Genomic DNA, 20166 nt, shown 5'->3' with positions numbered 1-20166 from the left:
CCAAGGCTTGTCTTGGTCACCAACCTTGCATCCGAAGTAAAGATGATATGCCTTCTTCACTTGAGAATTGATACTTTTCTTCTGGTTGGCAAATGTCACTTCCCCACAAATATAGCAAAAATTGTCCACGGTATTAACACACTTTCGAGGCATTACTGTTCTTTATTGTACGTAAATGGATAAAATAATAAGTTTTATGTAACAGTAGCTTGAACTGTCTCGCACAACGTCTAAAATATTTTAAATGCTGAACCTATCTGATTGGGCTTTATATAGTACACTGCTTACGTCAGCTTCAGCAGCCGCCTGGCATTAGTATAATAGGCCTACACATGTATAGTACACTGCTGACGTCAACTTACTTCAGCAGCCGCATGGCATTAGTATTGCATTGCATCAGAAAATGATGCAATCAACTGTGGATGATGTGAGCATGATGGTATTATGCAATGTTACATCATTATTCCGGATGTTGCTGCAGTCCTACTGGAGAAATTTACACAGTGAAACATAGAAAATGAGGTATATGAATATCTTCAAAACGAGAGCCAATACAAATTTTTCACGGTTATATTCGTGTTCGGCACACCAAAATACTACAGATTAGGGCCTTTTCAAGTCAGTAATGATTTCACTGTTGACCAGTGTTATAGAACTAGTTAAGGGCTAGTATTGGTAGTCCAAATAGACTTAACAGGGTGGGTGAATGTGGTATACCCAGATAAATGAAAATTATAAATTATTAAGTGTAAGAAAAAGAAAAAAAATGTTATGGGGCAATCTGGTTTGCGAAAAATATATTTATATGCGATAAAAGATGAATTTTGATGCAGTATTTTATGTTGAGTAGATCACAGTATTGAGATACTCTAGTATTCAGCTATTGTATTGTAATTATCGTGTTGTATAAAGACTAAGCAAGATGCAGTGGTAACAGGCTGATTCGGACCATGGCTGATTCGGACCAGGCTTATTCGGTCCAAATTACAGGTTGATTCGGACCAGATTTCTGGCTGATTCGGACCAGATTTTTGGCTGATTCAGACCATGTGAAATATCAAAAAGTTTCATCTGAGATTTAAATGTGACATGTACATTTGTTTAAGACACGGTATTTCTCATTATTTCCCAGACGTGTTGAACAGTTCAAATATGCACTTAAGGAATTGATCATAAAATTGCATTTAAGGAATCGATCATTAAATTGTATGCAGATTGTTTGGAACACAAATCGCTAAAACAGTGTCCATGCAGCAACATTTATTCATACATATTGATCTGAGTTTATATTATTTTTGTCTGCACATACAGCTCTGGGTAGGTTTATGCCTTTGCTAGATTTATGTAGAATTTATTTATACTGTCTATTTTGCTGTATACTAATAGTACTACATAAAACTTATATATTAAATGAGAAAGTGAGGTGCTGTACAATTTTTGATTTAGTTTGATAAAATATCACACATTTTTCTGTTTTATTTGTTTGTCTTGTCTGTGTTTTGTATTTGCCTTTGAAAAAGACTCATTAAGAGTCGAAAATGCTCAGGCAAATTAGATACTAGTTTTGCACTGTTCGTTGTCAGTTTATATATATATATATATATATATATATATATATATATATATATATATATATATATATATATATATATATATATATTCTTTAATTTGGTTGAAAAAATCTAAATACTATAGTTAATATGGAGTTTGTTCTGATTTCAGTTAGAAATTTGCTAACAACTTTCTTACGTAAATTTAGAAGCCGAATATCAACTTTTTATATTCTCTTAGTATGTCTGCAAAAACATTAATGACCTATAAACTAAATAATGTGTGTGTTACACGGTTTATCTTATAATAGTTTAGATAGTCCGAATCAGCCCATCATCTGGTCTGAATCAGCCCGTAATTTGGGCTGAATAAGCACGTCATTTGGGCTGAATCAGCTATGGGCTGAATCAGCCACGGTCCAAATCAGTTAGCATTCGATGCAGTGTGTTACATTTTTCATATACATTGGGCCTTGGTTCAATATGAGCCATACCAAAGACTTATGAGAAAGGTACTAACAGCTGCCTCACTTGGTAATCAGCATTAAGAGGTTAGTGTTGCGACTTGTCACCCTGGTGTCAGAATAATGTGATTGGGTGGGACATAATGCTACGTGTCTGCGGCATGATGCCCCAGTGCTAGACATTACTATAAACTGCTACACTGCACACATTGTAGTAATATGACTAAAATTGTTAAAGTTGCATCAAAAATCTAAATCACACACACACACACAAAATTGGGACTGCTGTATTGGTGTTCCAGTCTAAATGGTCCCTGGACTGACGGTAATATTACACACATACATATCACCTAATGGCTGTCAACCTTTTCATATTGAAAGTACACTTGTATTTGGTACTGATGAGAGCAAAAACAAATTCAGAAACTTTGCTGAAATGCTTGCTGTAAAAATACTTACAGCTTGTTTACATTTTACTTCTTTTCCTCTCTTCTTTCACTGAACATAGTTTTTTTTAATATTAATCTGCCAAAGATATTGAATTGTATGCAGAAATGGGATATATATTGAATTGTATGCAGAAATGGGATATATATTGAATTGTATGCATAAATGGGATATATATTGAAATTGTTTGCATAAATGGGATAGATATTGAAATTGTTTGCATAAATGGGATAGATATTGAAATTGTTTGCATAAATGGGATATATATTGAAACTGTTTGCATAAATGGGATATATATTGAATTGTATGCATAAATGGGATATATATTGAATTGTATGCATAAATGGGATATATATTGAAATTGTTTGCATAAATATGATATATATTGAAATTGTTTGCATAAATGGGATATATATTGAAATTGTTTACATAAATGGGATATATATTGAATTGTATGCATAAATGGGATATATATTGAATTGTATGTATAAATGGGATATATATTGAATTGTATGCATAAATGGGATATATATTGAAATTGTTTGCATAAATATGATATATATTGAAATTGTTTGCATAAATGGGATATATATTGAAATTGTTTGCATAAATGGGATATATATTGAATTGTATGAATAAATGGGATATATATTGAAATTGTTTGCATAAATGGGATATATATTGAAATTGTTTGCATAAATGGGATATATATTGAAATTGTTTGCATAAATGGGATATATATTGAATTGTTTGCATAAATGGGATATATATTGAAATTGTTTGCATAAATGGGATATATATTGAAATTGTTTGCATAAATGGGATATATATTGAATTGTATGCATAAATGGGATATATATTGAAATTGTATGCATAAATGGGATATATATTGAAATTGTTTGCATAAATGGGATATATATTAAAATTGTATGCATAAATGGGATATATATTGAATTGTATGCATAAATGAGATATATATTGAAATTGTTTGCATAAATATGATATATATTGAAATTGTTTGCATAAATGGGATATATATTAAAATTGTATGCATAAATGGGATATGTATTGAATTGTATGCATAAATGAGATATATATTGACACTGTATGCATAAATGGAACATATATTGACATTGTATGCATAAATGGGATATATTTTGAAATTGTATGCATAAATGAAATATATATTGAAACTGTTATAAATATGAGAACTATTGCAGTTGTTGTATGCAGAAATGGTAGTGTGTGAGAAGGCACTTCCCGCAAAGCAAGAGTGTGGTTCAGATTAAGAAAAAGACAAAGTTGAACAAAATTACAAACTGATCTAATAAGATATATACACAGCTGTATACTTTAGATGGTACTGTTCGATGTTTTGATCATCACTAATTGCTAATTTAAACTTAGCATAGCATAGGACATCATGCTTAGTGACAGTTAATAGTAGATGTATTCATGTGTGTGATTTTCTACAGTGGATTCTATGCTGTGTCAAGTAGGCCATGTATAGGGAAAGAGTTCACACTTATTGTGCAATTAGTTATATACATATTAATGGTGATATAGTGATATTATTCTGGATTTGTAATAAAATTTATGTTGTGTATGACATTTGAATACTGGTAAGTTAGTTTTCATCATTGTACAGTCCTTTGCAAAAACATGTAGTGCTTAATAAGCTTGATACAAGAACTGAAGGAAGCTGCTAATGTGGCTGGTGGTCTACAGAAAGGCCCAATATTAGACCAAAGTCTTACATTTTGTACATTTTGCCTGGAACTTGTTACCAGGGTACTAATAAAGAGATCAGCCTTAAACCAATTACTTGGAAACCAAGAAAATGGTTAGAGATTTAAACTAAAGCATCAGTTTATTGATCCTATGCAATTTTATGTTGTTTATATCTTAACATACAATCTATGCATGTACGAAATTTGAACTAAAGATACTGTAACTTATAGTCATGACTAAAACGTACAGAAGTTATAGCTGTACATAACACAAAGCATTCCTACCCATGCATTTTCTGCTAAGGAAAGATGAAAAAAAAGAAAATCAATCCTGAGCTAGATTTTACTCTTGCAACATTTTGTGTGAAATGCATATGAAACAGGCTTTATAAAAAAATTAAAAGTAATAATAATAATAATAATAATAATAATAATAATAATTATGATAATAATAATAATAATAATAATAATAATAATAATAATAATAATAATAATAATAATTATAATTATAATAATAATTAAAAAATAATGATAATAGAAATAATGATAATAATAATAATAATAATAATTATTATTATTATTATTATTATTATTATTATTATTATTATTTGTTTGTCTGTTTTTGGATTTTTCATGTAGCTTTAAAAAAAATTCTGTAATAATGCTACAGTGTCTGCATTGTGGCAGTTTTTATGTCTAGCACTGAGGCATGATGCCACGAACATGAGATAAGTTAAACAGGCCCATGGCATACTGACTGAGATCATTCATACTAAGGCATACTGTGGCCAGGCCTATGGAATACTAACATTTAGACTGAGATCAGTCATACTAAGCATTCCATACATGGCCCATGGAATACTAACATTTAGACTGAAATCAGTCATACTAGGCATTCCATACATGGCCCATGGAATACTAACATTTAGACTGAAATCAGTCATACTACATGGAAGCATACTGTGGCCAGGCACATGGAATACAAACATTTAGACTGAAATCAGTCATACTAGGCATTCCATACATGGCCCATGGAATACTAACATTTAGACTGAAATGAGTCATACTAGGCATTCCATACATGGCCCATGGAATACTAACATTTAGACTGAGATCAGTTATACTAGGCATTCCATACATGGCCCATGGAATACTAACATTTAGACTGAAATCAGTCATACTACATGGAAGCATACAGTGGCCAGGCACATGGAATACTAACACTTAGACTGAAATCAGTCATACTATGCATACTGTGACAAGGCCAATGGAATACTAACATTTAAACTGAGATCAGTCATACTAGGCATACTGTGACAAGGCCCATAGAATACTAACATTTAGACTGAGATCAGTCATACTAGGCATACTGTGACAAGGCCAATGGAATACTAACATTTAGACTGAGATCAGTCATGCTAAGGCATACTGTGACAAGGCCCATTGAATACTAACATTTAGACTGAAATCAGTCATACTATGCACACTGTGTCATGGCCCATAGAATACTAACATTTAGACTGAGATCAGTCATACTAAGGCATACTGTGGCCAGGCCCATGGAATACTAACATATAGACTGAGATCAGTCATACTAAGGCATACTGTGATAAGGCCCATGGAATACTAATATTTAGACTGAGATCAGTCATACTAAGCATACTGTGACAAGGCCCATGGAAAACTAACATATAGACTGAGATCAGTCGAACTAAGGCATACTGTGACAAGGCCCATGGAAAACTAACATATAGACTGAGATCAGTTGAACTAAGGCATACTGTGACAAGGCCCATGGAAAACTAACATATAGACTGAGATCAGTCGAACTAAGCATACTGTGACAAGGCCCATGGAAAACTAACATATAGACTGAGATCAGTCGGACTAAGCATACTGTGATAAGGCCCATGGAAAACTAACATATAGACTGAGATCAGTCGAACTAAGCATACTGTGATAAGGCCCATGGAAAACTAACACTTAGACTGAGATCAGTCATACTATGCACACTGTGTCATGGCCCATGGAATACTAACATTTAGACTGAGATCAGTCGAACTAAGCATACTGTGATAAGGCCCATGGAATACTAACATTTAGACTGAGATCAGTCATGCTAAGGCATACTGTGACAAGGCCCATTGAATACTAACATTTAGACTGAAATCAGTCATACTATGCACACTGTGTCATGGCCCATGGAATACTAACATTTAAACTGAGATCAGTCATACTAGGCATACTGTGACAAGGCCAGTGGAATACTAACATTTAAACTGAGATCAGTCATACTAGGCATACTGTGACAAGGCCAATGGAATACTAACATTTAGACTGAGATCAGTCATGCTAAGGCATACTGTGACAAGGCCCATTGAATACTAACATTTAGACTGAAATCAGTCATACTATGCACACTGTGTCATGGCCCATGGAAAACTAACATATAGACTGAGATCAGTCATACTAAGGCATACTGTGATAAGGCCCATGGAATACTGACATATAGACTGAGATCAGTCGAACTAAGCATACTGTGACAAGGCCAATGGTTGTTGTTGTTGTGGGGTTTAACGCCATTTTTCAGCACGATAGGCTATACATGGCGGCCAGTATTAATGGTGGAGGAAGAACCCGGAAAACCCCGGAAAGAACCACCGACCCACGAGAAGCTACTGGCAAGCTTTCTCACATGCCCACATTGGCTGAATCTTAGACTCGAACCGCCGCAGACAGAGGTGAGATGGCAGTGATCCGTAACGAAGAGCGCTTTAGACCACTCGGCCACTCGGGGCCCCCAAGGCCAATGGAATACTAACATTTAGACTGAAATCAGTCATACTATGCACACTGTGTCATGGCCCATGGAAAACTAACATATAGACTGAGATCAGTCATACTAAGGCATACTGTGATAAGGCCCATGGAATACTGACATATAGACTGAGATCAGTCGAACTAAGCATACTGTGACAAGGCCCATGGGATACTAACACTTATACTTAAATAAGACAATCATACTCTGCTACATGATATCATGGGTTCATTTCAGATGGTTTTTAGTCAGTTATAAATTCTTACATTTTTTGTTATATATTTGCTTCAAAAACATGCACCTTTTATTTTACAGGGTGCTGTTTACAAGTTCTGTTTTGAACCTGTCAGAGTTGGTGGCACTCCGACCAGACCTGTCCAGGCTGAAGAAGATAGTCTATTTTCATGAGAACCAGCTGGTGTACCCAGTCAGAAAACACCAAGACAGGGACTTCCAGTATGGATACAACCAAATCCTAACATGGTATATTGCCTTAAGTTAATATACTCTCTTAATCCAGATAGTTTCATGCATTTATTAGTAACATGTGATGATTACTTTCAATTCACTATTTTCATTGGGTCACAATATGTTTGGATTTAATGGTTACTATAGACCACAAATTTAAAACCAGTTAACAGCCATCCATCAGTTAGTATTGCCACTATTTCTCTTTCACTCCACAGTTTTAAAACCAATTAACAGCCATCTGTCAAGTAGTATTGCCACTCTTCCACTCCACAATTTTAAAACCAATTAACAGCCATCCATTAATTCATATTGCCATTCTTCCACTCCACAATTTTAAAACCAATTAACAGCCATCCATCAATTAGTATTGCCACTCTTCTGCTCCACAATTTTAAAACCAATTAACAGCCATCCATTAATTCATATTGCCATTCTTCCACTCCACAATTTTAAAACCAATTAACAGCCATCCATCAATTAGTATTGCCACTCTTCTGCTCCACAATTTTAAAACCAATTAACAGCCATCCATTAATTCATATTGCCATTCTTCCACTCCACAATTTTAAAACCAATTAACAGCCATCTGTCAAGTAGTATTGCCACTCTTCCACTCCACAATTTTAAAACCAATTAACAGCCATCCATCAATTAGCATTGCCACTCTTCTGCTCCACAATTTTAAAACCAATTAACAGCCATCCATTAATTCATATTGCCATTCTTCCACTCCACAATTTTAAAACCAATTAACAGCCATCCATCAATTAGTATTGCCACTCTTCTGCTCCACAATTTTAAAACCAATTAACAGCCATCCATTAATTCATATTGCCATTCTTCCACTCCACAATTTTAAAACCAATTAACAGCCATCCATCAATTAGTATTGCCACTCTTCTGCTCCACAATTTTAAAACCAATTAACAGCCATCCATCAATTCATATTGCCACTCTTCCACTCCACAATTTTAAAACCAATTAACAGCCATCTGTCAAGTAGTATTGCCACTCTTCCACTCCACAATTTTAAAACCAATTAACAGCCATTCATTAATTCATATTGCCATTCTTCCACTCCACAATTTTAAAACCAATTAACAGCCATCCATCAATTAGTATTGCCACTCTTCTGCTCCACAATTTTAAAACCAGTTAACAGCCATCCATCAATTATTATTGCCACTCTTCCACTCCACAGTTTTAAAACCAATTAACAGCCATCTATCAAGTAGCATTGCCACTCTTCCACTCCAGTTTTAAAACCAATTAACAGCCATCTATCAAGTAGCATTGCCACTCTTCCACTCCACAATTTTAAAACCAATTAACAGCCATCCATCAATTCATATTGCCACTCTTCCACTCCACAATTTTAAAACCAGTTAACAGCCATCCATCAATTATTATTGCCACTCTTCCACTCCACAGTTTTAAAACCAATTAACAGCCATCTATCAAGTAGTATTGCCACTCTTCCACTCCACAATTTTAAAACCAATTAACAGCCATCCATCAGTTCATATTGCCACTCTTCCACTCCACAATTTTAAAACCAGTTAACAGCCATCCATCAATTATTATTGCCACTCTTCCACTCCACAGTTTTAAAACCAATTGACAGCCATCTGTCAAGTAGCATTGCCACTCTTCCACTCCACAGTTTTAAAACCAATTAACAGCCATCTATCAAGTAGCATTGCCACTCTTCCACTCCAGTTTTAAAACCAATTAACAGCCATCTATCAAGTAGAATTGCCACTCTTCCACTCCACAATTTTAAAACCAATTAACAGCCATCCATCAGTTCATATTGCCACTCTTCCACTCCACAATTTTAAAACCAGTTAACAGCCATCCATCAAGTAGCATTGCCACTCTTCCACTCCACAGTTTTAAAACCAATTAACAGCCATCTATCAAGTAGCATTGCCACTCTTCCAGTCCACAGTTTTAAAACCAGTTAACAGCCATCTGTCAAGTAGCATTGCCACTCTTCCACTCCACAATTTTAAAACCAATTAGCAGCCTTCTATCAACTAGTATTGCCACTCTTCTGCTCCACATTTTTAAAACCAATTAACAGCCATCCATCAATTAGTATTGCCACTCTTCCACTCCAGTTTCAAAACCAATTAGCAGTGATCTATCAAGTAGCATTGCCACTCATCCACTCCTCAATTTTAAAACCAGTTAACAGCCATCCATCAGTTAGTATTGCCACTCTTCCACACCACAGTTTTAAAACCAATTAACAGCCATCTATCAAGTAGCATTGCCACTCTTCCACTCCAGTTTTAAAACCAATTAACAGCCATCTATCAAGTAGCATTGCCACTCATCCACTCCTCAATTTTAAAACCAGTTAACAGCCATCCATAAGTTAGTATTGCCACTCTTCCACACCACAGTTTTAAAACCAATTAACAGCCATCTGTCAAGTAGCATTGCCACTCTTCCACTCCACAATTTTGGATTTGGAATTTTAATGTAGCTATGACAATTTTTCAATGATATCGCTACAGTGTAGGCATTGTGACAGTTTATAGTGATGTCTAGCACTGGGGCATCATGCCACAGACATGTAGCATGATGTCCCACCCAGTCACATTATCCTGACACCAGGCTGACCAGTCTTAACACGGACTTCTTAATACTGAACACCATGTGCAGCAGCTGCTAGTACCATTTTTCTTTGGTATGACTTGGCTGGGGCTTGAACCTGCCACCTTCTGCATCCGAGTTGGACATTCTAATCACTTAAGCATGGCTAATAAATGTGCTTCATTAAGTATGACTAATTAATGTGCTTCATTAGGCATGGCTAATAAATGTGCTTCATTAGGCATGGCTAATAAATGTGCTTCATTAAATATGACTAATAAATGTGCTTGATTAAATATGACTAATAATGTGCTTCATTAAGCATGACTAATAATGTGCTTCATTAGGCATGGCTAATAAATGTGCTTCATTAAGTATGACTAATTAATGTGCTTCATTAAATATGACTAATAAATGTGCTTTATTAAATATGACTAATAAATATGCTTCATTAAGCATGACTAATAAATGTGCTTCATTAAGTATGATTAATTAATGTGCTTCATTAAGTATGACTAATAAATGTGCTTCATTAAGTGTGACTAATTAATGTGCTTCATTAAGCGCGACTAATACATTTGCTTCATTAAGCATGACTAATTAATGTACTTCATTAAGTATGACTAATAAATGTGCTTCATTAAGTATGACTAATTAATGTGCTTCATTAAGTATGACTGATTAATGTGCTTTATTAAGCATGACTAATTAATGTGCTTCATTAAGCATGACTAATTAATGTGCTTCATTAGGCATGACTAATAAATGTGCTTCATTAAGCATGACTAATAAATGTGCTTCATTAAGCATGACTAATAGATGTGCTTCATTAAGTATGACTAATTAATGTGCTTCATTTAGTATGACTAATTAATGTGCTTCATTTAGTATGACTAATTAATGTGCTTCATTAAGTATGACTAATAAATGTGCTTCATTAAGCATGACTAATAAATGTGCTTCATTAAGCATGACTAATAAATGTGCTTCATTAAGTATGACTAATACATTTGCTTCATTAAGCATGACTAATAAATGTGCTTCATTAAGCATGACTGATTAATGTGCTTCATTAAGTATGACTAATGAATGTGCTTCATTAAGCATGACTAATAAATGTGCTTCATTAAGCATGACTAATAAATGTGCTTCATTAAGAATGACTAATAAATGTGCTTCATTAAGCATGACTAATACATTTACTTCATTAAGCATGACTAATAAATGTGCTTCATTAAGCATGACTAATTAATGTGCTTCATTAAGTATGACTAATACATTTGCTTCATTAAGCATGACTAATAAATGTGCTTCATTAAGCATGACTAATTAATGTGCTTCATTAAGCATGACTAATACATTTGCTTCATTAAGCATGACTAATAAATGTGCTTCATTAAGTATGACTAATTAATGTGCTTCATTAAGCATGACTAATTAATGTGCTTCATTAAGCATGACTAATAAATGTGCTTCATTAAGTATGACTAATACATTTGCTTTATTAACATGACTACTATATGTGCTTCATTAAGCATGACTAATACATCTGCTTCATTAAGCATGGCTAATAAATGTGCTTCATTAAGCATGACTAATAAATGTGCTTCATTAAGCATGACTGATTAATGTGCTTCATTAAGTATGACTAATAAATGTGCTTCATTAAGCATGATTAATAAATGTGCTTCATTAAGCATGACTAATAAATGTGCTTCATTAAGTATGACTAATACATTTGCTTTATTAACATGACTACTGTATGTGCTTCATTAAGCATGACTAATACATCTGCTTCATTAAGCATGGCTAATAAATGTGCTTCATTAAGCATGACTAATAAATGTGCTTCATTAAGCATGACTGATTAATGTGCTTCATTAAGTATGACTAATAAATGTGCTTCATTAAGCATGACTAATAAATGTGCTTCATTAAGTATGACTAATAAATGTGCTTCATTAAGCATGACTAATAAATGTGCTTCATAAAGTATGACTAATTAATGTGCTTCATTAAGTATGACTGATTAATGTGCTTCATTAAGCATGACTAATTAATGTGCTTCATTAAGCATGGCTATTATGCTTCATAAAGTATGACTAATTAATGTGCTTCATTAAGTATGACTAATAAATGTGCTTCATAAAGTATGACTAATTTATGTGCTTCATTAAGTATGACTGATTAATGTGCTTCATTAGGCATGGCTAATAAATGTGCTTCCTAAAGTATGACTGATTAATATGCTCATTAAGCATGGCTAATAAATGTGCTTCATAAAATATGACTAATTAATGTGCTTCATTATGTATGACTAATTAATGTGCTTCATAAAGTATGACTGATTAATTTGCTTCATTAAGTATGACTGATTAATATACTTCATTAAGCATGACTAATAAATGTGCTTCATTAAGCATGACTAATTAATGTGCTTCATTAAGCATGACTAATACATTTGCTTCATTAAGCATGGCTAATAAATGTGCTTCATTAAGCATGACTAATAAATGTGCTTCATTAAGCATGACTAATAAATGTGCTTCATTAAGCATGACTAATAAATGTGCTTCATTAAGCATGACTAATAAATGTGCTTCATTAAGTATGACTAATAAATGTGCTTCATTTAGCATGACTGATTAATGTGCTTCATTAAGCATGACTAATAAATGTGCTTCATTAAGCATGACTAATAAATGTGCTTCATTAAGTATGACTAATAAATGTGCTTCATTTAGCATGACTAATAGATGTCCTTCATTAAGCATGACTAATGTGCTTCATTAAACATGAATAATTAATGTGCTTCATTATGCATGACTAATAAATGTGCTTCATTAAGCATGACTAATGTGCTTCATTAAGCATGACTAATTAATGTGCTTCATTATGCATGACTAATAAATGTGCTTCATTAAGCATAACTAATGTGCTTCATTAAGCATGACTAATTAATGTGCTTCATTATGCATGACTAATAAATGTGCTTCATTAAGCATGACTAATGTGCTTCATTAAGCATGACTGATTAATGTGCTTCATTATGCATGACTAATAAATGTGCTTCATTAAGCATGGCTAAGAATTGTATGTGATGGAGAGTAGTATTTATTTATGGGAGTTCATTTCAATTTATTAATTACCTTGTTTAGCATTTTGAAAAAATAATAGTTTGTTCTACAGAATTTCAAACCTGTTCTTTATCAAGAAATTATTTAATTATTGAGTTAAATTTTCACAAGTGCATAAAAGTACAAATATTGGATATTTTTCCTACATAGAATTGTTGAATAAGGAAATAAAATAGGTAATATTAAATTTTTGGTAGAATTATAAAAAAAAGTTAAAATTGATTGAAGTTTTTGTATACATTGGCAATTTAAAAAAATACTTCAAGCATATCCAACAGTACTTGTTATAGTAAGGGAGATAACACATATTTGCAACATAGGTCTTGTCTCCCATTGTATGTGTACTTCTTGCATTTGTCATAGAAAGGGAGATAACACTTTTATTGTGAACAGGATCTGTACCAATAGATTTTTATAGATGGAAATAGACACCTTCTGTTACAAAACACATTGAAAAATGCCAATAAGTCTCAGTGTTACTTCACTCCAATGGGAAAAAAATAGAGGATCAAACAATTGTCTTCATCCAAAAGTACTGGGTTGAGAACAATTGGTGAAGAAAAGCTAAACACATCTGTTAATCAATCTTAAATGTATTTCTTTTTCTTTTCAGCCTTGTTGCAGATGTGATTGTTTTCAATTCCCAATACAACATGGATTCCTTTCTCTCTTCCATTAATTCATTCCTGAATCTTATGCCAGATTACAGGCCCAAAGGTTTAGCTAACACTTTCAGACCAAAGTGTCAGGTGATTTCTTTTCCATTGGAGATACCAGAATATGTAACATCCCTTGATGACACTTCCAGGGCAGGTGTCAGTCTGTCAGAGGTTGGGAACTCAGTGGATACCACAGAAATTTGTGGCCAGGAAGATTGGGATACAGTAGCCATACAAACTAGTTCACAATGCTCATTTTCTATATCATGTAAAGATGATCAAGCTTGTTCATCTGCTGTAAGCAGATACATTGAAGGGGAATCAGTCTTCGATAGGACATGTCATTCAGACACAGATATCAATAGAACATGTCCTCCAGACACAGATATCAATAGGACATGTCATCCAGACACAGATATCAATAGGACATGTCATCCAGACACAGATATTAATACTAAAGAATGTTTGGCAGCCAATAATATGAAATTTGGTGATGGTTCTTATGTAAAACAAGATTACTTGGATGATTCTATATGTAACACTTTGACAGGTCATAAAGATCCAACAGAGAGTCACTGGGATGGATCAAACAACTGCGGAATAAAAAATAAGAGCTATACACAGGAAGGGAATTTTGAAAACTGTGATACCTCAGCACTTCCACCATGTCTTTCACCACCAGGAAAGGGATCATTTATGCATTTATTCCATATAGTTTGGCCCCACAGATGGTAGGTTGTTGTTGTTGTTGAGTTTAATTATAGTGGCGTGCGCACAATTGTGCATGTGCCACTTTTTTCTGACTGCACCGCAGTCTGCTAGTTGTTCCTGGGGAAGGGGATGGTGCCACCTCCCCCAGGCTTTTATGGATTCAAGGAACCCTGATAGTTTGGCCTCAGGAACCCTGATAGTTTGGCCTCAATCTGTGGGTCCATAAAGGTCCCTACAGTTGAATGGTTGGCTGTCATTAGTGGGAAGGAGAGCTCGGGAACAGTCCTGCTTGCTTTACATCGCTGGTTTCTTGTTGCATTTGCCTGGTGTTTCTTGCGATTTTTTTTTTTTTTTTTTCAAAATTTTCTAAGGGGGGGGGATGTTCTATGCTGTTTATAGAGGTTCTTAGTAGAAATCATATATGAAGAGAGATTTTCAAGGTTATTATGGTATTACTAGTCGAGGTGTTTAGGGTGTGTTTCCTACGTTATGTTATTTAAAAGTTTTTAGATATTACCTCTTTAAGTAGGTGTTGTAACTGATGTTTCTAACATTAAAACACTGTCATAAAACTTAATGTTACGTATACAATGTTTCATATTACACATACAATGTCTCAAATTGCACATGCAATGTTTCATATTACACTGTTTCATATTACAGTTCCTACATACAGGCCCCAATTTCACTCATCCCAGAAAACTTTTGTTACTATTCAAGCCCAGGCCCCAATACCAGTTGCCCTAGAAAACTCCTGTTCCTTTTTGGACCTAGGTCCCAATCCCAGTTGCCCTTAAAAGCTCTGGCTTGCACCCAGAGCTGAATCCCAGTCACCCTAGAATACTCCTACAATGAAGCCCCCAATCCAGTAACTCCAGAAAGCTTACATTCATATTTGATCACAGACCCCAATCTGAGTCATCCTAGAAAGCTCTTGTACCCATTTGGGCCCAGGCCCCAATCCCAGTCACTTTAGAAGGCTTTTGCTCTTGTTTGGGCCCAGGCCCCAATCCCAGTCACTTTAGAAGGCTTTTGCTCTTGTTTGGGCCCAGGCCCCAATCCCAGTCACTTTAGAAGGCTTTTGCTCTTGTTTGGGCCCAGGCCCCAATTCCAGACACTTTAGAACACTTTTGCTTTTGTTTGAGCCCAGGCCCAGTCCAAGTCACTTTAGAAGGCTTTTGCTCTTGTTTGAGCCCAGGCCTCAATCCCAGTAACCCTAGAAAGCATTTGTTCCTATTTGGACCCATGACCCAATCCCAATCACCGTAGAAAGCTTTTATATCCAAGGCATCCACGTGTAATTTAAGTTGAATTAGTGAATTTGTACAAATCTGTTGGGCACATCATAAGTTTATTTCATAATTTGATAGATGAAATCCATAAATTGAACCCTGTTTATACCAGGAATTGTTTAAAAAACCCATTTAATAATTTCTATGCAGTGCTCATCAATGCAGTTATTTGAATTCATAATTTTAAAAGACCAGGAGAGTGAATATTGTCCATCAACCATCTGTCATCCATCCATCCATTCTCTGTCCACTATCTGTACATCATCTGTCATCCATCCATCCATTCTCTGTCCACTATCTGTCTGTACATCATCTGTCAGTCCATCATCTGTCTGTACATCATGTGTCAGTCCATCATCTGTCTATACATCATGTGTCAGTCCATCATCTGTCTGTGCATCATGTGTCAGTCCATCATCCATCTGTCATCCATCCATCCATTCTCTGTCCACTATCTGTACATCATCTGTCATCCATCCATCCATTCTCTGTCCACTATCTGTCTGTACATCATGTGTCAGTCCATCACCTGTCTGTACATCATGTGTCAGTCCATCATCTGTCTGTACATCATGTGTCAGTCCATCATCTGTCTATACATCATGTGTCAGTCCATCATCTGTCTGTACATCATGTGTCAGTCCATCATCTGTCTGTACATCATGTGTCAGTCCATCACCTGTCTGTACATCATGTGTCAGTCCATCATCTGTCTGTGCATCATGTGTCAGTCCATCATCTGTCTATACATCATGTGTCAGTCCATCATCTGTCTGTGCATCATGTGTCAGTCCATCATCTGTCTGTGCATCATGTGTCAGTCCATCATCCATCTGTCATCCATCCATCCATTCTCTGTCCACTATCTGTACATCATGTGTCAGTCCATCATCTGTCTGTACATCATGTGTCAGTCCATCATCTGTCTGTACATCATGTGTCAGTCCATCATCTGTCTGTACATCATGTGTCAGTCCATCATCTGTCTGTGCATCATGTGTCAGTCCATCATCTGTCTGTGCATCATGTGTCAGTCCATCATCTGTCTGTACATCATGTGTCAGTCCATCATCTGTCTGTACATCATGTGTCAGTCCATCATCTGTCTGTATATCATGTGTCAGTCCATCATCTGTCTACGCATCATGTGTCAGTCCATCATCTGTCTGTGCATCATGTCTCAGTCCATCATATGTCTGTACATCATGTGTCAGTCCATCATCTGTCTGTGCATCGTGTGTCAGTCCATCATCTGTCTGTACATCATGTGTCAGTCCATCATCTGTCTGTGCATCATGTGTCAGTCCATCATCTGTCTATACATCATGTGTCAGTTCATCATCTGTCTGTGCATCATGTGTCAGTCCATCATCTGTCTGTGCATCATGTGTCAGTCCATCATCTGTCTGTGCATCATGTGTCAGTCCATCATCTGTCTGTACATCATGTGTCAGTCCATCATCTGTCTGTACATCATGTGTCAGTCCATCATCTCTCTGTGCATCGTCCATCATCTGTCTGTGCATCTGCCAGTACATTTGTCAGTCCATCATCTGTCTGTACATTTGTCTGTCCATCATCTGTGTATCATTAGACTTTTAGCTAAGTTTAATATTACTACTAAACAACTTGGGGGGGGGGTTGCCATTAAACTTTACACACTATCAATTATAACATGGTCAAGTTGATCTTAAAAGAAATGTTGCCACTTCCAATATGACCACCACATTGGAGACCATGTAAGTCTTATTATCACTGTTCCTTCAGAATGATTGGTAAGAGTGAATTGCAGCATTACCAATGAAAATGGTGCTGATTTGACATCTAGTATGGTCATCATGGTAGTAATTTTAAAAATCTTGTTATCTTTAGTCCTTTTTGATGTATGGTCATTTCCACATTGAGTTTTGTATATATATATATATATATATATATATATATATATATATATATATATATATATATATATATATATATATATATATATATAAACTTTTTGTAATAGCTAGTGAGTTCTAAATGAAAATGGTGCCAATCTGACTTAACAATATTGTCACCATGGTGGCAGGCTTAAAAAAATGTTTTTAACTTTACTCCTTAATGGATGGTCTTGTTGACATAGGGTTGTCATTGAAAGATTTCCTATAATGTCAAGTTGGTCTGAAAAGAAAAGGGTCTGCTGCTAGATTTGACATAGTGGCTGTCTTCAAAATCTAGTTTCAGCTTCTTTTGTTACTACTTCTGAATGGATGGTTATATCATTATGGTATTTTCACTCAAAGATTTCTTATGGTGTTTAGTTATTATCAAAAGAGAAACATGATGCCTATCTGATATCCAAAATGGCCATCTTTAAAGTCTTGTTCTTGTTGCCTCCTCTTATCAGATGGCCATATTGACATGGGGACTTCTTATAATTTCTTGCTGGTCTCAAATGAAAATGGTGCCAGTCTGACTTCCAGTAGTGGCTGTCATTAAAGTCTTGTTATTGTCAAAGGACTCTTGTTATTTTATGGACTGTGCACATATGTAAGACCCTACATCTACTAATGACAACAGGGTAGCCAGTATTTTATCAGACATTTTACTAAGGGTCCTCAGGAGACAAACATTGGTCCCAATCCCAAAATGTCTTACTTCAGTATGAAATGTTTCAACTTCAGTCACAAAAATTGTAAATTTCTGAATATTGCTTCTTAAATAGCTTTCTCAAATGATTTAAATTTTAGCCAGATTTATAGGCCAAGGCCCAGAACACCTGTCAGCCATATGTCAGGTGATCATACTGCAAACAACTGTTTGGCAAACCTTGAAATTTTAACATGATAATATCTTCAATTAATATCTGTATAAATGGTCCATAGACTGAGTTTCTTTTCCAACAAAAAATTACTTTTCAGATGCCTTTTCTCTTTTTAATGAGATTATAAGCTAATTATGAAATAAAGATGCCAGTCACACCAGAAGGCAAAAGGATTTATTTCCCTTTTATTATGTGATTTCATACAACACTCTTGCCTTTGTAGGGTTTGTCTACCTTGTCTTCAAAATTAACTTTAGTCAGATACAGTTTATAATATTTGATTTGTTTATAGATTTATTTTAATTTATATATGAAATAATTCACAGGAAGCTACTGTACAGGGAATTGTAACTATTTGTAATATTTTTATTTTAATTTTAAAACTACTCACATCTTCAGAGATTGTCAGTATTTCTTGATATTTTATTTTAGCAGCCTTCGGAATATAATCACTATGTTAGAAGGCCCAAAGATACCTATCTGAAACTGTTCTGACCCCAAATATACCTATCTGAAACTGTTCTGACCCAAAATATACCTATCTGAAACTGTTCTGACCCCAAATATACCTATCTGAAACTGTTCTGACCCCAAATATACCTATCTGAAACTGCTCTAACCCCAAAGATACCTATCTGAAACTGCTCCAACCCCAAAATACCTATCTGAAACTGTTCTGACCCCAAAGATACTTATCTGAAATTGTTCCGACTCTAAAGATACCTATCTGAAACTGCTCCAACCCCAAAGATCTGAAACTATTCTAACCCAAAGATACCTATCTGAAACTGCTCCAACCCCAAATATACCTATCTGAAACTGCTCCAACCTCAAATATACCTATCTGAAACTGCTCCAACCCCAAAAATACCTATCTGAAACTGCTCCAACCCCAAAGATACCTATCTGAAACTGTTCCAACCCCAAAGATACCTATCTGAAACTGTTCCAACCCCAAAGATACCTATCTGAAACTGCTCCAACCCCAAAGATACCTATCTGAAACTGTTCCAACCCCAAAGATACCTATCTGAAACTGCTCCAACCCCAAAGATACCTATCTGAAACTGCTCCAGCCACAAAAATACCTATCTAAAACTGATCTAACCCCAAAATACATGTATGAAAATGCACCAACCCCAAAGATACCTATCTGTAACTGATCCAACCCCAAAGATACCTATCTGAAACTGCTCCAACCCCAAAGATACCTATCTGTAACTGATCCAACCCCAAAGATACCTATCTGAAACTGCTCCAACCCCAAATATACCTATCTGAAACTGCTCCAACCTCAAATATACCTATCTGAAACTGTTCCAACCCCAAAGATACCTATCTGAAACTGCTCCAACCCCAAAGATACCTATCTGAAACTGTTCCAACCCCAAAGATACCTATCTGAAACTGCTCCAACCCCAAAGATACCTATCTGAAACTGCTCCAACCCCATAGATACCTATCTGAAACTGCTCCAGCC

At 35.2% G+C, this 20166-nt stretch overlaps 1 protein-coding gene across 1 annotated transcript in view; it reads left to right on the top strand.

The window, feature by feature from the left end:
- The window catches only part of LOC149779653 (tRNA-queuosine alpha-mannosyltransferase-like), a 42871-nt gene that overhangs the window by 3057 nt on the left and 19648 nt on the right, over window positions 1-20166 (top strand). The window contains exons 2-3 of the mRNA XM_089940464.1: window positions 7325-7492; window positions 13835-14611. Coding sequence (XP_089796590.1) covers window positions 7325-7492; window positions 13835-14611 — 945 coding nt within the window. The remainder of the gene's footprint in view (window positions 1-7324; window positions 7493-13834; window positions 14612-20166) is intronic.

This window comes from Sinohyriopsis cumingii, chromosome 17, assembly GCF_028554795.1.
Source record: "Sinohyriopsis cumingii isolate HCF-2022 chromosome 17, ASM2855479v2, whole genome shotgun sequence".
NCBI classification, from domain to species: Eukaryota; Metazoa; Mollusca; class Bivalvia; order Unionida; family Unionidae; genus Sinohyriopsis; species Sinohyriopsis cumingii.
This window is presented reverse-complemented; position numbering and strand designations above follow the sequence as displayed.